The sequence below is a fragment of the Colobus angolensis genome, unplaced genomic scaffold (assembly GCF_000951035.1).
Source record: "Colobus angolensis palliatus isolate OR3802 unplaced genomic scaffold, Cang.pa_1.0 Scaffold466, whole genome shotgun sequence".
Lineage (NCBI taxonomy): Eukaryota > Metazoa > Chordata > Mammalia > Primates > Cercopithecidae > Colobus > Colobus angolensis.
In genome coordinates this window covers 461,772-477,301 of record NW_012118110.1, presented here as the reverse complement: position 1 = coordinate 477,301, position 15,530 = coordinate 461,772, and the positions used below count along the sequence as shown (strand labels likewise).

Below are 15,530 nucleotides of genomic sequence, written 5' to 3'. Positions count from 1 at the left end.
AAAAAAAAAGTACCAAAAAGAAATGGGTTTTGTTTTCTTTTTTTGTTTTGAGACGGAGTTTCGCTCTTGTCGCCCAGGCTGCAGTGCAATGGCGCGATCTGGATCTGGGCTCACTGCAACCTCCACCTACCAGGTTCAATTGATTCTTCTGCCTCAGCCTCCCAAGTAGCTGGGATTACCCATGCCCCACTATGCCTGGCTAATTTTTGTATTTTTAGTAGAAACGGGGTTTCACCATGTTGGTCAGGCTGGTCTTGAACCCCTGACTTCAAGTGAGCCTCCCACCGCGGCCAGCCAGAAATGGGTTTTGGAAAAAGCACTAAACAAAATCAGGAACTTGGATTCATATGACAGCTCTGCTACTAACTGTAACGGGGGACAGACCAGTTAACCTACTTTTCTGTCTTCTATCAGCTGAGAATTAGATGATTCCCAAAGGCCCATTGAACTCTGAATGACATTAAATACTTGTTAAGTAGGTACACGGTTTTGGTAACTGATTCTAGGTGATGAATGAATGAAAGTGCTGAATGAATGAAACAGGTAAAATAGGAGGAGGAAGCTTTATTGGTAAGGCAGGGGTATACTTAATAGCTCTCTAATTTGTTGGCGTTGCAGTGGTTACTTTTTGTTTTTTTAAGGCGGAAAAGCATTCTAAGAATAATGAGGCAAACTGCATATTGCATAAGAGACTGTTGTCTCTAGTCAACAAATATCTTTTGAGTGTCCACAGTCTGCCAGGCGCTGTGCTAGGCCCTCACGATTGGGTAGTGAACCAGACAATGTCCCTGCACCCATGGAGTTTATTGTCTCCTGGGGTAGACAGATAATAAATAAGCAAACAAATCTCTTCCTCTCTTCTCCCTCCCGCTCCATGTAAGTGTGTGTGTGTAGGTGTATACTTACAAATTGAGTAAAGTGTTATGAAAGATTAAGAGGAGAAACACATTTTGGTTAGATGTTAGAGAGAGGACTCAGCAGGTGACCCTGAAACTTAGAGCTGAAAGATCAGTAGGAGGTAACTAGAGAGGCCAGGGAATAGCATGTTCAAAGGTCAGGAGGCAAAAAAGGGCATGGTGCCCTTCAAGAGAGGAAAGAAGGCTACTGTGACTGGGGCATGGATGTAGGCAAGTGTCAGGTGATTGAGAGCTCTACAGGCTGTGGTTAGGTTTTATTCCTAATGCCGAGATGCCAAACATGGTGGTTCATATCTGTAATCGCAGTACTTTAGGAGGCTGAGGCAGAAGTATAGCTTGAACTCAGGAGTTCAAGACCAGCCTGAGCAACGTGAGACCTGTACAAAACATAAAAATTTGCTGGGTGTGATGGTGCACACCTGTGGTCCCAGCTGCTCAGGAGGCTAAGGCAGAAGGATCGCTTGAGCCTAGGAGGTGGAGGCTACAGTGAGCCATATTTGAGTCACTACACTCCAGCCTGAATGACAAAGTGAGACCCTGTGTCAAACAAAATACAGAGAGAATGTTAATTTAAAATTTTGAAAGAGGATTGATCTGAACTTGTATCTTAAAAAAGATCATTTTGGGGCACGGTGGCTCATGCCTGTAATCAAGTGCTTTGGGAGGCTGAGACGGGAGGATCACCTCAGGCCAGTTTGAGATGAACCTGTACAACATAGACTTCATCTCTATAAAAAGAAAAAATAAATACCTGGACATTGTGAGCTATTCAGGATGCTGAAGCAGAAACATCACTTGAGCCCAGGAGTTTAAGGCTGCAGTAAGCTGTGATCCCACCACTGCAACACAGTGAGATCCTGTCTCAAAGGAAAAAAAAAAATCATTCTAGAAGCTTTTTGGAGACTGGATTTAGTAAGAGTAGAAGCTGGAGATGTTCTGTTAGGGATTTGATTCAGACTTTAAATACCACCAATGCGTTGAGTCCCAAGTTGACATCACTACCTTGGATCCTTGCCCCTGAATCCAGATTGGTATATCCAACTTTAGGTTCACTTTATATCTCTACCTGACTAATACAGAGGTGTCCATTATTTTGGCTTCCCTAGGCCACATTGGAAGAAGAATTTTCTTGAGCCACACATAAAATACACTGAGGCTAACAATAGCTGATAAGCTAAAAAAAAAAAAAAAAAATCGCAAAATTCATAATGTTTTAAGAAAGTTTACGAATTTGTGTTGGGCTCATTCAAAGCTGTCCTGGGCCACATGAGGCCCATAGGCTGCAGGATGGGTAAGCTTAATCCAGTATATGCCTTCAACTTACAGTATCTAAAATTTTATGCCAGATTTAGTCCTTTTAAACCCGCTCATCAGTTTTTCTCAGTAAGTAGTATTTTTGGCTTTTTTTTTTCTTTTTTTTGTGATGGAGTTTTGCTCTTATTGTTCAGGCTGGAATGCAGTGGCGGATCTTGGCTCACTGCAGCCTCCGCCTCCTGGGTTCAAGTGATTCTCCTGCCTCAGCCTCTCAAGTAGCTGGAATTACAGGCATGCGCCACCATGACCAGCTAATTTTTGGAGACAGGATTTCACCATGTTGGTCAGGCTGGTTTTGTACTCCTGACCTGAGGTGATCCACCCGCCTCGGCCTCCCAAAGTGCTGGGGTTACAGGCGTGAGCCACCGCTCCTGGCTGCATTTTTGGATTTGTAATTGCTCAGCCCAAAATTTTAGTACATCCTTGAACCTCATCTTTCCTCCTACTCTATATCTGATCATCAGCAAATCTGTTAGGTCTACCTCACACATATCCAAATCCTACCACTTCTCACCATCTGTGACAATTAACACCCTGGTCTAGGCAGTCATCTCTGTTAAGATTGAGTGGTTAAGGATGTCCTCTAAGGAGATGACATTCAAATCTGAGCTTAAATGTCAAGAGGGAGCTGGTTTCATAAAGATTGAGGAGGCAGCATTATTTTGCTATAGGCTTCCATTTGGTTTCCATTCCATTCTTGATACTTATGGTATATGTTCAAAACAAATGCACAGAAACAGACCCAGGTATATATGGGAATTTCGGATATAAAAAGAGTTCCTAGTTGGGAAAAGATAGACTGATCTGTAAATGATGCCAATTATCCATCATCTGGCAAAAAATAATTTCCTGCCTCCTGTCATGCATATCAGATCAATAGACTTTTTCTGTTAAGGGCCAAATAGTAAGTATTTTAGGCTTTCCAGACCATATGGTTTCTGTCACACTCTCCTCTATCCTTGAAGCCACAGATAATATGTAAACAAATGGGCATGGCTATGCTACAATAAAACTTGACTTCCAAAAACCTGTAGTGGGCCAGTTTAGGCATGGCCAGCACTTTGGGAGGCTGAGGCGGACGGATCACTTGGGGTCAGGAGTTTGAGACCAGCCTGGCCAACATGGTGAAACCCCGTCTCTACTAAAAATACAAGACTTAGCTGGGCGTGGTGTTGCGTGTCTATAATTCCAGCTACTCTGGAGGATGAGACACAAGAATCACTTGAACCCAGGAGGCAGAGGTTGCAGTGAGCCAAGATAGCGCCACTGCACTCCAGCCAGGGTGATGGAGTCTTAAAGCAAAACGAAACAAAAGGTAGTGGGTTGGATTTGGCCCATGGGCTGTAGTTTGCCAATCCCTGATATAGAAACAAATTCCAGGTAGATAAGAGCCCAGAATGTTAAAAAAAACAAAACTTAAAATCGTGTAGAAGAACAGGTAGGGGGAAGAATCCTGATCTCGGAATCGGAAGGAATATTGTTTAACATAAGACACAGGAAAATATGTTGTGTAAATTTGACTACATTAAAACTTTCACCAGGCATGGTGGCTCACGCCTGTAATCCCAGTACTTTGGCAGGCCGAGGTGGGCGGATCATGAGGTCAAGAGATCGAGACCATCCTGGCTAACACGGTGAAACGCTGTCTGTACTAAAAATGCAAAAAATTAGCCGGGTATGGTGGTGGGTGCCTGTAGTCCCAGCTACTCGGGAGGCTGAGGCAGGAGAATGGCGTGAACCCAGGAGGCGAAGCTTGCAGTGAGCCGAGATCGCGCCACTACACTCCAGCCTAAGCAACAGAGCAAGACTCCATCTCAAAAAACAAAACAAAACAAAACAAAAAACCTAAAACTTTCACACAATAAAATATACCTAAGATACTTACAGAAGAGAAGATTTGCATCCAGGACATGTATGGAATTTCTACAATTTCTACAAGTAATAAGTAAAAGACAAAGGACATGAAGAGGCAGTTATAAAAGAGGAAACCAAAATGACCAATAAACATGAAAGGATGTTTTAACCTCAGAGGCAACAAGGAAATGAATTTAAAACATCAAATGCCATTTCAAAACTAATAAGTTGGCAAAATTAAAAATACCAAGGATGAGACTATGAAGCGTGTCTATCTGAGTGCATGGAATTGGTACAGTCACTTTCATTTAAAATGCACATAATTTGTTTTTTATTTATTTTTTTGAGACCGAGTCTCTGTCGCCCAGGCTGGAATGCAGTGGCATGATCTCGGCTCACTGCAACCTCTGCCTCCGGGGCTCAAGCAATTCTCCTGCCTCAGCCTCCTGAGTAGCTGGGATTACAGGCGTGTGCCACCACCCCCTATCTAATTTTTTTATTTTTAGTAGAGACAGGGTTTTGTCATGTTGGCCAGTCTGGTCTCAAACTCCTGACCTCAGGTGAGCCGCTTCCCAAAGTGCTGGGATTACAGGCGTGATCCAACACTCTTGGCCAAAAAAAAATGCACATAATTTGTTACCTAGCAATTCCGTTTCTAGAGGTTTATTCTAGAGAAATTCTTGCTCATATGCATAGGAACATGTGTACTAGAATGTTCATCAGTTGAATATTTAAGTGAAAATTAGGAAATAAAGTAAATGTTCACTAACAGGAAAATGAGTAAATAAAGGTATATTTGTAAAGGAATTAAGTAGCTAAAATGAATAAACTAGAGCTGCATGAATGAACTAGAACTGCATCAATAGTCATGTCAGATTATTGAATGAATACAGGTCAAATATGTATGGAGTGCGATTTGTGTAATTAATTTTTTTTTTTTTTGAAATAGAGTCTTACTCTGTTGCCCAGGGTGGAGTGCAGTGGTGTGATGTCACTTACTGCAACCTCCACTTCCTGGGTTAAAGTGATTCTTCTGCCTCAGCCTCCTGAGTAGTTGGGGTTACGGGCATGCACTATCATGCCCAGCTCGTTTTTATATTTTTAGTGGACATGGGGTTTCACCGTGTTAGCCAGGCTGATCTTGAACTCCTGACCTCAAGTGATCCACCCAACTCAGCCTCCCAAAGTGCTAGGATTATAGGCGTGAGCCACTGTGCTTAGCCATTCACGTAATTTTTAAAGATGTGCAGAATAATGCTATTAAAATGTATATATATATTTGGCTGGGTGTGATGGCTCACACCTATAATCCTAGCACTTTGGGAGGCTGAGGCAGGAGGATCACTTGAGCCCAGGAGTACAAGACTAGCCTGGGCAAGATAGCAAAACCCCATCTCAACAACAGAAAGTATAATTAGGCATGGTGGCATGAGAGAATCACTTGAGCCTAGGAGTTCGAGTATTATCAGGCCACTGCACTCTAGCCTGGACAACAGAGCAAGACCCTGTCTCAAAAAAATAAAAATTAAAAGGAAAGTATTTGGATGTGGTCATAGTCAAAAAACAGACATGGAAGGAAAACATCTAATTTATTTATTTATTTATTTATTTATTTATTTATTTTTTAAGACAGAGTTACTCTGTCGCCCACGCTGGGGTACAGTGGTGTAATCTTAGCTCACCGCAATCTCCACCTCCTGGGTTCAAGCGATTCTCCTGCCTCAGCCTTCTAAGTAACTGGGACTACAGGTACCCGCCACCACACCCTGCTAATTTTTGTGTTTTCAGTAGAGATGGGGTTTCACCTTGTTGGCCAGGCTGGTCTCGAACTCCTGACCTCAAGTAAGCCACCCGCCTTGGCCTCCCAAAGTCCTGGGATTACAGGCATGAGCCACTGCTCCCAGCCAGAAAATACCTAATTTAGTATAGTATTTATATCTGGGAAAGGAAGGGTCAGGAGGTGATTCATGGGAACTCTAAACTCTGTATAATACTTAGGGGGACAGAAGGAAATGAAGCAAAATGATGATATTTGATTGTTGAGTTGCGTGTATGTTAGAAGTATAACATAGGAGATCTGATTGTTAGTAGGAGAATGTTTTTAGGGTGGTAAAAGTGGAACTGTGGCGGTTTATTTTAGCAGTAGAATCAGTTGGTCATAGTTTGTATGTGGAAGGTAATGAACAGACCATGTTAAGGATGACTTCCAGAATTTTGGCCTGAGTAGTGGGTGGATGACAGTGTCATTCATAAGGGAAGATGCAGACTGAAGTAGGAACAGTTTTGGGAGAAGATGACATGTTCCTTTTTAGACAAGTGGAATTATGGAAGATGGCAGGTAGGTGGTTAGCTATATGAATTTGAGATAAAAGATTTAGGATGGAGATATAAATTTAGGAGTAACAGCATATCTATGGTATTGTAAGCCTTAAGAATGGGTAAGAACAGCCAGGGAATACAGATGTATATGCAGAAGAGAGGAGTCAAGGAAGCCAAGACAAGTTAATGTTTCAAGTGAGTGATGTAGTCCATGGGCAGATGCTGCTGAGAGGGCTGCAAACACCAGTCACCCTACATTTTTAAATGTTGTCTTCCTGATAGCAGTGATGAGTACCTGCAACGATCTTATTTATTTTTTTCATGTTAGTCTCCACATGCTTGAATGTAGACTTTTTGAAGGCAAAATCACTGCCTTTTCTGAGCTGGGAGCGTGTCTGGCACATACTGAGCACTCAACAGTTGATGTATTGACTTCAACCAGATACTCTGGGGGCGAGTTATTTCCTGCTACTAGCCTTTCACCTTTCTTTTTTTTTTTTTTTTGAGACAGAGTCTCGCTCTATCACCCAGGCTGGAGTGCTGTGGCCGGATCTCAGCTCACTGCAAGCTCCGCCTCCCGGGTTCACGCCATTCTCCTGCCTCAGCCTCCCGGGTAGCTGGGACTACAGGCGCCGCCACCTAGCCCGGCTAGTTTTTTGTATTTTTTTAGTAGAGACGGGGTTTCACCGTGTTAGCCAGGATGGTCTTGATCTCCTGAACTTGTGATCCGCCCGTCTCGGCCTCCCAAAGTGCTGAGATTACAGGCTTGAGCCACCAAGCCTTTCACCTTTCAATGTTTAAGAGCACAAATAGAGAGATGGGCACGTTTTGGCATTTCTTATTTTGATAACCTTTTCCTAGTAAGATTTTTTAAAGTTTAATGTTAAAAAAAAAAAAGAGGGTTAAAAATAGTCTTATGTCAGATCTTGTAATAGAATTCACACTTGGCTTAAGCTGCTGGGCACCTTCCTATCTTGGATGTCATATTAGCTTATCTACAGCAGAATTTTTACTGTTTTATGTAATAAAGAAGCAATTAGATGATTATTTTACAGACAGATTTTTTTTTATCTTTTATTTTTTTTAGACGGAGTCTCCCTTTGTCACCCAGGCTGGAGTACAGTGGCGTGATCTTGGCACACTGCAGCCTCCGCCTCCCGGGTTCAAGCAGTTCTCTGCCTCAGCCTCCCGAGTAGCTGGGCTTACAGGTGCCCGCCACCATGCCCAGCTCATTTTTTTGTATTTGTAGCAGAGATGGTGTTTCACCGTGTTGGCCAGGCTGATCTTGAACTACTGACCTCAGGTGATCCACCCGCCTTGGCCTCCCAAAGTGCTGGGATTACAGGCGTGAGCCACCATGCCTGGCCCAGACAAATTATTATACTTTGAGTGTTAGAGGTTTAGGATGTTTTTACTTGATGCTATGGGAAGAATAAGAAGTAATATGTGATACACAACCAAAGAACTTTCTTCACTATGCTTCTAGTAGCTAGTACTATGGATGACGCATGGTAATAATATTGGTTAACATTTGTCCTAACTTGACTGTGCTAGTCACCCTTCTAAGCCCCTTACAGGTATTTTTTTTTTCATCAATAACCCTCTAAGGTAGTTTTTATTATTGATCTAATTTTATAAATCAAGAAAATTAAGACCCAGAGAAGTAAAGTAACTTGTCCAAGATCACTTGGCTTATAAGTGGTAGAGCCCGTGACAACATTGTTTCTCCATAAGCAGGTTCAACTCTTCTGACTGGATGCTATTCCAAGGTCAGTTCCTTAGAGAAGCCTTTGCTGACAACTGCCCTCCTGTGCTGTCCTCCAAGGCTGTCCATTGTTTTAGAACTTTGAATACTCATCTTAGAATAAAGCTAGTCTAATTTTTACAATTTATCAAATGGATCTCTGACTGCAAAATTGGTCATAATTATCTTTTTATATTCTAGTGAAAGGCAAAGAACAAGAGAAGACCTCAGATGTCAAGTCCATTAAAGGTAAGTTCTGCCCTTGGCAATCCACTGCATTAGAAAGTGATGTGCTTTGCATTTGTGGGCTCTTTAATCCTGTTATCTTCTCTCTTTTGCATTATCATGTTTGCCTTATTTTATAATTACTTATGATTTTGATTTATTTCCCTCTTTAACCTGTATAATGCTTTAACACCTAGCATATAATAAGTAGGTTTTTTTACTTTAATTATTTTTTTGAGATCAAGTTTTGTTCTTATCGCCTAGGCTGGAGTGCAGTGGTGCCATCTCGGCTCACTGCAACATCCACCTCCTGGGTTCAAGCGATTCTCCTGCTTCAGCCTCCCGAGTAGCTGGGATTACAGGTGCCCGCCACCATGCCTGGCTAATTTTTGTATTTTTAGTGGAGACGGGGGTTTCACCATGTTGACCAGGCCAGTCTCGAACTCCTGACCTCAAGTGATCCATTCACCTCGGCCTCCCAAACTCCTGGGATTACAGGCATGAGCCACCACACTCAGCCATAGGTAGGCTTTTACTGAGCCTTCTGTGTATTGGCTATCCTAGTGATTACAGTGAACCAGTGCCCTTCTTATTAATCACACATTTAGTTGTTCCCTAAAAGTGATTAGTTGACTTTATTTATTTAGTAAGATGAAAAATGAAGAATCCTCTTAACTGAGCAGTCTGTTAACTGCAGGAAAGCACTGGTACTTATAAGGCTTAGTTTTCTGTCATTTATCCAGAAGTATGGTGGATTACAGTTTTTGCTTTTTTATTTGAATGAACAAACAATTTAAAATATATTAGTTTTGTTTATTTTTTGTTGTGATCGATACATAGTCCTTGTTTATAGATTAGAGCATACTTTTTAAAGATGCTGTATTATTCACTGATTTTATTTGTCCAGTGTACAGAGATTGAAATGGGAAAATTACCATGGAAATTGTTTCCATAGTCATTACATATTGATTTCATCAGTTTATTTCCATAAAATCTGTGGATTGCTGCTTATTTAGATTTTTCTTTCAAATGTGTTTATGTTGCATTGCTCGCATTGAGTATTCTACATGCTCAATTTGCTGGAGAAGACTAATTATAACCTAGGAAAGTTGTAAAATTAGGGGGAAAAAAATAAGGTACTTTACAGCCTACTTTACTTATTTAAAGCCAGTTGGATTCCACATTAGTTCAAACTGCCTTCTTTGAGCAAAATTTGATTGGCAGTGATAAAGGCTTAAAGCCCTTCTCAAGCAGAGACCTGTAAAGACTAGATCTGATTGTAGTAGAAGGAAGGAACTTAGACGTCTCAGGCAGTGAGAACACCAGTCTTTCACTCTGAACTTTGCCACTAACAGTATCACCTTGGGAAGTTGTAACAGTTGTAACTTTCTTCAGATTCTTCATTTGTTGAATGAGGGAATTGGCCTAGTTAATTTCTAAATCGCTTTTTTTTTCTTTTTTTTTGAGACGGAGTCTCGCTCTGCCCCCCAGGCTGGAGTGCAGTGGCCAGATCTCAGCTCACTGCAAGCTCCGCCTCCAGGGTTCATGCCATTCTCCTGCCTCAGCCGCCCCAGTAGCTGGGACTACAGGCGCCCACCACCTCGCCCGGCTAGTTTTTTTTGTATTTTTTAGTAGAGACGGGGTTTCACTGTGTTAGCCAGGATGGTCTCGATCTCCTGACCTCGTGATCTGCCCGTCTCGGCCTCCCAAAGTGCTGGGATTACAGGCTTGAGCCACTGCGCCCGGCTAATTTCTAAATCTCTACCGGGCTAAAAAATTTTATGCTCATACTCTGATTATGATTGTACGTAACCTGTGCTTAACATTGACTGACTTAACCTTAGGATAATACAGAAGCAGTACAAGAAACAGCCTCTCAAGACGTTTGCAGTCTCATTAGGAAGACAAACTTATATACAGAACAGTAGCAAATAAACCAAAATAATAATAGCTGCCATTTATAGAACACTTGTTCTATTCTGGGCATTAGACAAAAACTGACTGTAACAGTGAACAAAAAAGACTTAGGTCCTGCCCTCATTGAACTTCCAGATTAGTAGGGGAGAGGAACATTAATCAAGTAATTCCACAAATGGCTTGGCCTAGATTGGTAGTGATGGAAGTAGAGATCTGAACGGACTTGAAAAAACATTAGGAGGCAAAAATGGATAGAAGTTTATTATTGATTAAATATGAGGTGTGAGAGAGAGGAATATTTAAGATTGATACCTACCTTCTGACTTGCCTAACAGAACCAAGCCAGGAAATTATATGTTCAGTTTTGTTATGTTGGGTGGGAGGTGCTTTCGAGTCATTCATTTACATATGTTACATATGTTATTTTATATGCACAGTAATTTTAAGGTCTGAATTTTAAACCACAGGTTAGAGAGTGATTTTTTAGAGTCTGGCAAACCTAGGTTGAAATCCTGCCTGTTGAAATGGCTGTTTACTAGCTCATTAACCTAGGGCAAAGTATTCAACTTGTTTTCATTTTTGTCTTCACCTCTAAAATGAGGAAAATATGGTCTTACAAGATTGTCGTGAGAGACAGATGAAATAATATCCAAAAAAAAGATACATAGAGAAACTAGTATAGTGCCTGGTATATAGCAGGTCCTCCATTGGTAGCTATCATTATCTAGTTTTAACATAGCCTTCAATTTGTTGAATTCGTCAAACTAAATGAAGCATCACAAGGAGTTCAGAGGAATTTGAGGTCAGCAAATGATTTCTGAAGTTTAGGGAAGACTTCATGGAAATGACACTTACCTTGTATAAAAGTTAAAGATTAAGAAAGATTTGAATGAGAGATTCTTTCTCTTTTCTCCCTACCAGCCCAGCTTCTTATTTGAGGATATATTGGGCAGAAGGGCCTTCAGACAAGTAAAGGGAGATTTTTACAGAAAGATTGAGATGAAGGTATAGAAGGCTGTAAAGACCAGAAAAGAGAATTGAGACAGGAAGCAGGAAGCCACTGTAGGTTTTTGAGCAAGATATTGATGCTGTAAGTATGGTGTTTATGAAAGGTTAGTCTGGAAGAGATTTGCAGGATGGAGACCCCGGAAGTTTTTTTGTTATAATACAGACAGACTTGCACTGAGGGTGTGGTGTTAAAAATAAACAGGTAAGTAAATGTTTAAACATCTTGAAGGAAAAGTCAACAAATCTTCGCAAGTAAACAGATACAGTGAAAAAGAATGGGACCAAGATTTTGAGTTTTGGAGACTGGTGGATTGAACAGACAGGGAAATTGAGAGGAGAATCAGACGATGATGTTTTAAGTTGATATTTAGATAGATTGTGCTGAAGATGGTAAAGTCAGTGTGGGTGGGAATGCCTAGTGGCAGGTAATCAGTGATACAAGACCAAAGTCCAGGTCAAAGACAATTCACAGATAGAGATCAGGGATTTCTCATCTGCTCTGCAGAAGTGTACCCCAGGAGCTGTTGCAAAGAGTCCATGTGGAGGGTGTGAGTAAGGTGTTCCCCTTGAATTTGCCAGAATTACTTTTTTTTTCTTTTTTCTGAGACAGATTCTCGCTCTGTTGCCCAGGCTGGAGGGCAGTGGCGAGTTCTCAGCTCACTGCAAACTCCGCCTCCCAGGTTCAAGCGATTCTCCTGCCTCAGCCTCCCAAGTAGCTGGGATTATAGGCACGCGCCACCATGCCCAGCTAATTTTTTTTTGTATTTTTAGTAGAGATGGGGTTTCACCATGTTGGCCAGGCTGGTCTCAAACTCCTGACCTCGTGGTCGCCCGCCTCGGCCTCCAAAGGTTCTGAGATTACAGGCATGAACCACCACGCCCGACCCCTTGTTAAGTTTATTATGGGGGTAAGCAAAGGAGGTTGCAGCTTTAAAAAAGTTTGAAAAGTATTGCTCTAGTAATAATTAAAGATTTGAGAGTAAATGTGCTTTCTAGCAGAAACAATAAAAGAAGAACAGATAGCCTCAAGAAGAGGAGCCAAAGAGGCAGGCCATATCTGACACACTGGGCAATGATAAATGGATATTAAAAGAATGAGAGGAATGAGCAGATAGAAGAGGAAATTAGGAGAGTATAATACCATGGAGACCAAGAAAGATAGACTATGAGGAAGGAGTGGTAAAAATAAGTTGCTAGTTCTAACAGAGATGTTTAGAGGGACCAGGGAAAGCCTTGTACAAATGAGTTAATAGCATTTTATATTATATACATCTAATTAAGAAACAATGCAAGAGTCTCACCATTCCTATAGACTCATACTTGTCTGAACACGAAAACTGGCTTTTGTTTACAAATAAGCTAAAAATTATTTTGCTCCTTCCAATTTCTCATGAAAATAAAAATAAACCTTCCTTTAAAATTGAAAAAATAGTTTGAAGATAGTCACTCTTCATTTTGTAATTCCCACAACTATTATTGAATGACTGAAATTATCTTTATTCTGAAGCCAAAAGGGTGATACTGATATTTCTTCAGACTACTAAAAATATATTTTATGAATTTTGAGTGTGCTTTATCTTCTTCTTTTTTTTTTTTTTTGATATGGAATTTCACTCTTGTTGCTCAGGCTAGAGTGCGGTGATGCGATCTCAGCTCACTGCAACCTCCGCCTTCCAGGTTCAAGCAATTCTTCTGCCTTGGCCTCCCAAGTAGCTGGGATTACAGGCGCCTGCCCCCACACCCGGCTAATTTTTTGTATTTTGTGTCACCATGTTGGTCAGGCTGGTCTCAAACTCCTGACCTCAGGTGATCCACCTTCCTTGGCCTCCCAAAGTACTGCCATTACAGGCAGAGCCACCACGCCCGGCCTAAGGAATGTTTTTCTAGGTTTCCTCCCACCCTAAGCATTTATTCTGCAATTTTAATTTTGTTCCTAAAGCAAGCAAGGTTTAAGGATTTTAAAATAATCCATATTTTAGAATGCTTTCTGGCTTTGTTACTCTTTATACACAATAGAAGTTCTCAGAGAAAGATCTCGCTCTTTTAACTTTTTGGCACAGTATTTTGAGAATTATAAATAATATTAGAATGTTTTCTGGCTGGGTGTGGTGGCTCATGCCTGTAATCCCAGTCACTTGGGTGGCTGAGGCAGGAGAATCACTTGAACCTGGGAGGTGGAGGTTGCAGTGAGCCGAGATTGTGCCACTGCACTTCAGCCTGGATGACAGAGCAAGACTGTCTGAAAAAAAAAAAAAAATAGAGTGTTTTCTTCCCAATTTTCTGCCACTTGATTAAGTTACTTTCCCTGTAAAGTATTTTTTGCTGAGTATGCTGACTTAAGAGTAATGTTACAAAATTTAATTTTTTAAAGTTCTCCGAAAGCCCCCTTATGAGAATTTTAGGCTATCAAATTGTGTTTAATTCTTAACAATTTTTTGAAAAATTATAGCTTCAATATCCGTACATTCCCCACAAAAAAGCACTAAAAATCATGCCTTGCTGGAGGCTGCAGGACCAAGTCACGTTGCAATCAATGCCATTTCTGCCAACATGGACTCCTTTTCAAGTGGCAGGACAGCCACACTTAAGAAGCAGCCAAGCCACATGGAGGCCGCTCATTTTGGTGACCTGGGTAAGTAACTATCATTTTTTGTTAACTTGCAACAGAAGGATTTGAGTACAATATGTGAAACTTCTGTCATAGGATACAGAACTATATAACTGGAAGATGCTTTGGAAAAAATATATTTAAAATAACAACTATAAGTATAATGGTTAGCACTGTGTTGTGTTCCCGTAAGTATAGAATATAAAGCATGCCCAGTAGAAAAACAAGCATTTCCAAAAGAAATATGTCGGACCACTAAATATAAATATATGAAAAAGATGCTTCACTTTATTACTGAGGGAAGTGCAAATTAAAATAATCAGTTAATGTTCCCTAACATATTAGCATATATATATATGCTCTGTCGACTAGGTTGGAATGCAGTGGCAGGATCTTGGCTCACTGCAAGCTCCGCCTCCCAGGTTCCCGCCATTCTCCTGCCTCAGCCTTCTGAATAGGTGGGACTACAGGCACCCTCCACAATACAAACAATACAATTGTTTGTATTTTTAGTGGAGACGGGCCAGGTTAGCCAGGATGGTCTCAATCTGACTTCACGATCTGTCTGCCTGGGCCTCCCGAAGTGCTGGGATTACAGGCGTGAGCCACGCGCCTGACCCACATTAGCATATATTTAAAGTTTGACAATTTGAATGTTAGTGAAGATGCAGGGAAAAATACCCCTCCTATTTAGTGATAATGTAATTCGTTGAAGACTCTTTGGAAAGCAATTTGGAAATCAGTATACTGTCATTTAGGCCACTCTTTCTAAGACCTAGCCCTCAGATATGCTCATTCATATGCACATGTATATATGTATGTTTAAGGCTATTCATTGTTGTATTGTTTGTGATAGCAAAAAATTATGGACAACATAGATATATCTGTTAGAGGAAAATAACCAAATTGTGGTATACGCATTGCTCTGGCGTATAGTGTAGCCATTTGTTTCTATTTATTTATTTTTTTGGGACAGGATCTTACTCTGTTGCCCAGGCTGGAGTGCAGTGGTACGATCATGATTCACTGCAGCCTTCACCTCCTGGGCACAAGCTATTCTCTCGCCTCAGCCTCCAGAGTTACTAGGACTACAGGCATGTGTCACCATACCCAGATAATATTTTAGTTTTTTCGTAGAGTCGGGGTCTCACTTTGTTGCCCAGGCTGGTCTCAAACTTCTGGCCTCAAGCAATTCTCCCACGTAGGCCTCCCAAAGTGCTGGGATTACAGACGTGAGCCACCACACCTGGCTCAGTGTAGCCATTTAGAAGTCTAAAAAAGACATGGGAAAATGTCTAAGGCATGTTTGAAAGTGAGAAGCAAATCACAGTATGTATGGTAAAATCCTTTATATTAAAATAAGTTCTTCCAAAACAAAAACATATGCAGGATACCTTTATTTTCTCAGTATTTGTTAACCAAATTTTTGCACTTAGAAAATTGCATGTCATGTTGTCATAAGTTGAAAAAAAGAGGCCGGGCGCGGTGGCTCAAGCCTGTAATCCCAGCACTTTGGGAGGTCGAGACCAGCGGATCATGAGGTCAGGAGATCGAAACCATCCTGGCTAACACGGTGAAACCCCGTCTCTACTAAAAATACAAAAAAATTAGCTGGGCGAGGTGG

At 41.2% G+C, this 15,530-nt stretch overlaps 1 protein-coding gene across 1 annotated transcript in view; it reads left to right on the top strand.

Moving 5' to 3' along the window:
* AKAP10 (A kinase (PRKA) anchor protein 10) overlaps window positions 1-15,530 on the top strand; it is a 100,369-nt gene that overhangs the window by 6,786 nt on the left and 78,053 nt on the right. The window contains exons 2-3 of the mRNA XM_011958301.1: window positions 8,350-8,397; window positions 13,748-13,930. Of these exons, the coding sequence (XP_011813691.1) occupies window positions 8,350-8,397; window positions 13,748-13,930 (231 nt within the window). The remainder of the gene's footprint in view (window positions 1-8,349; window positions 8,398-13,747; window positions 13,931-15,530) is intronic.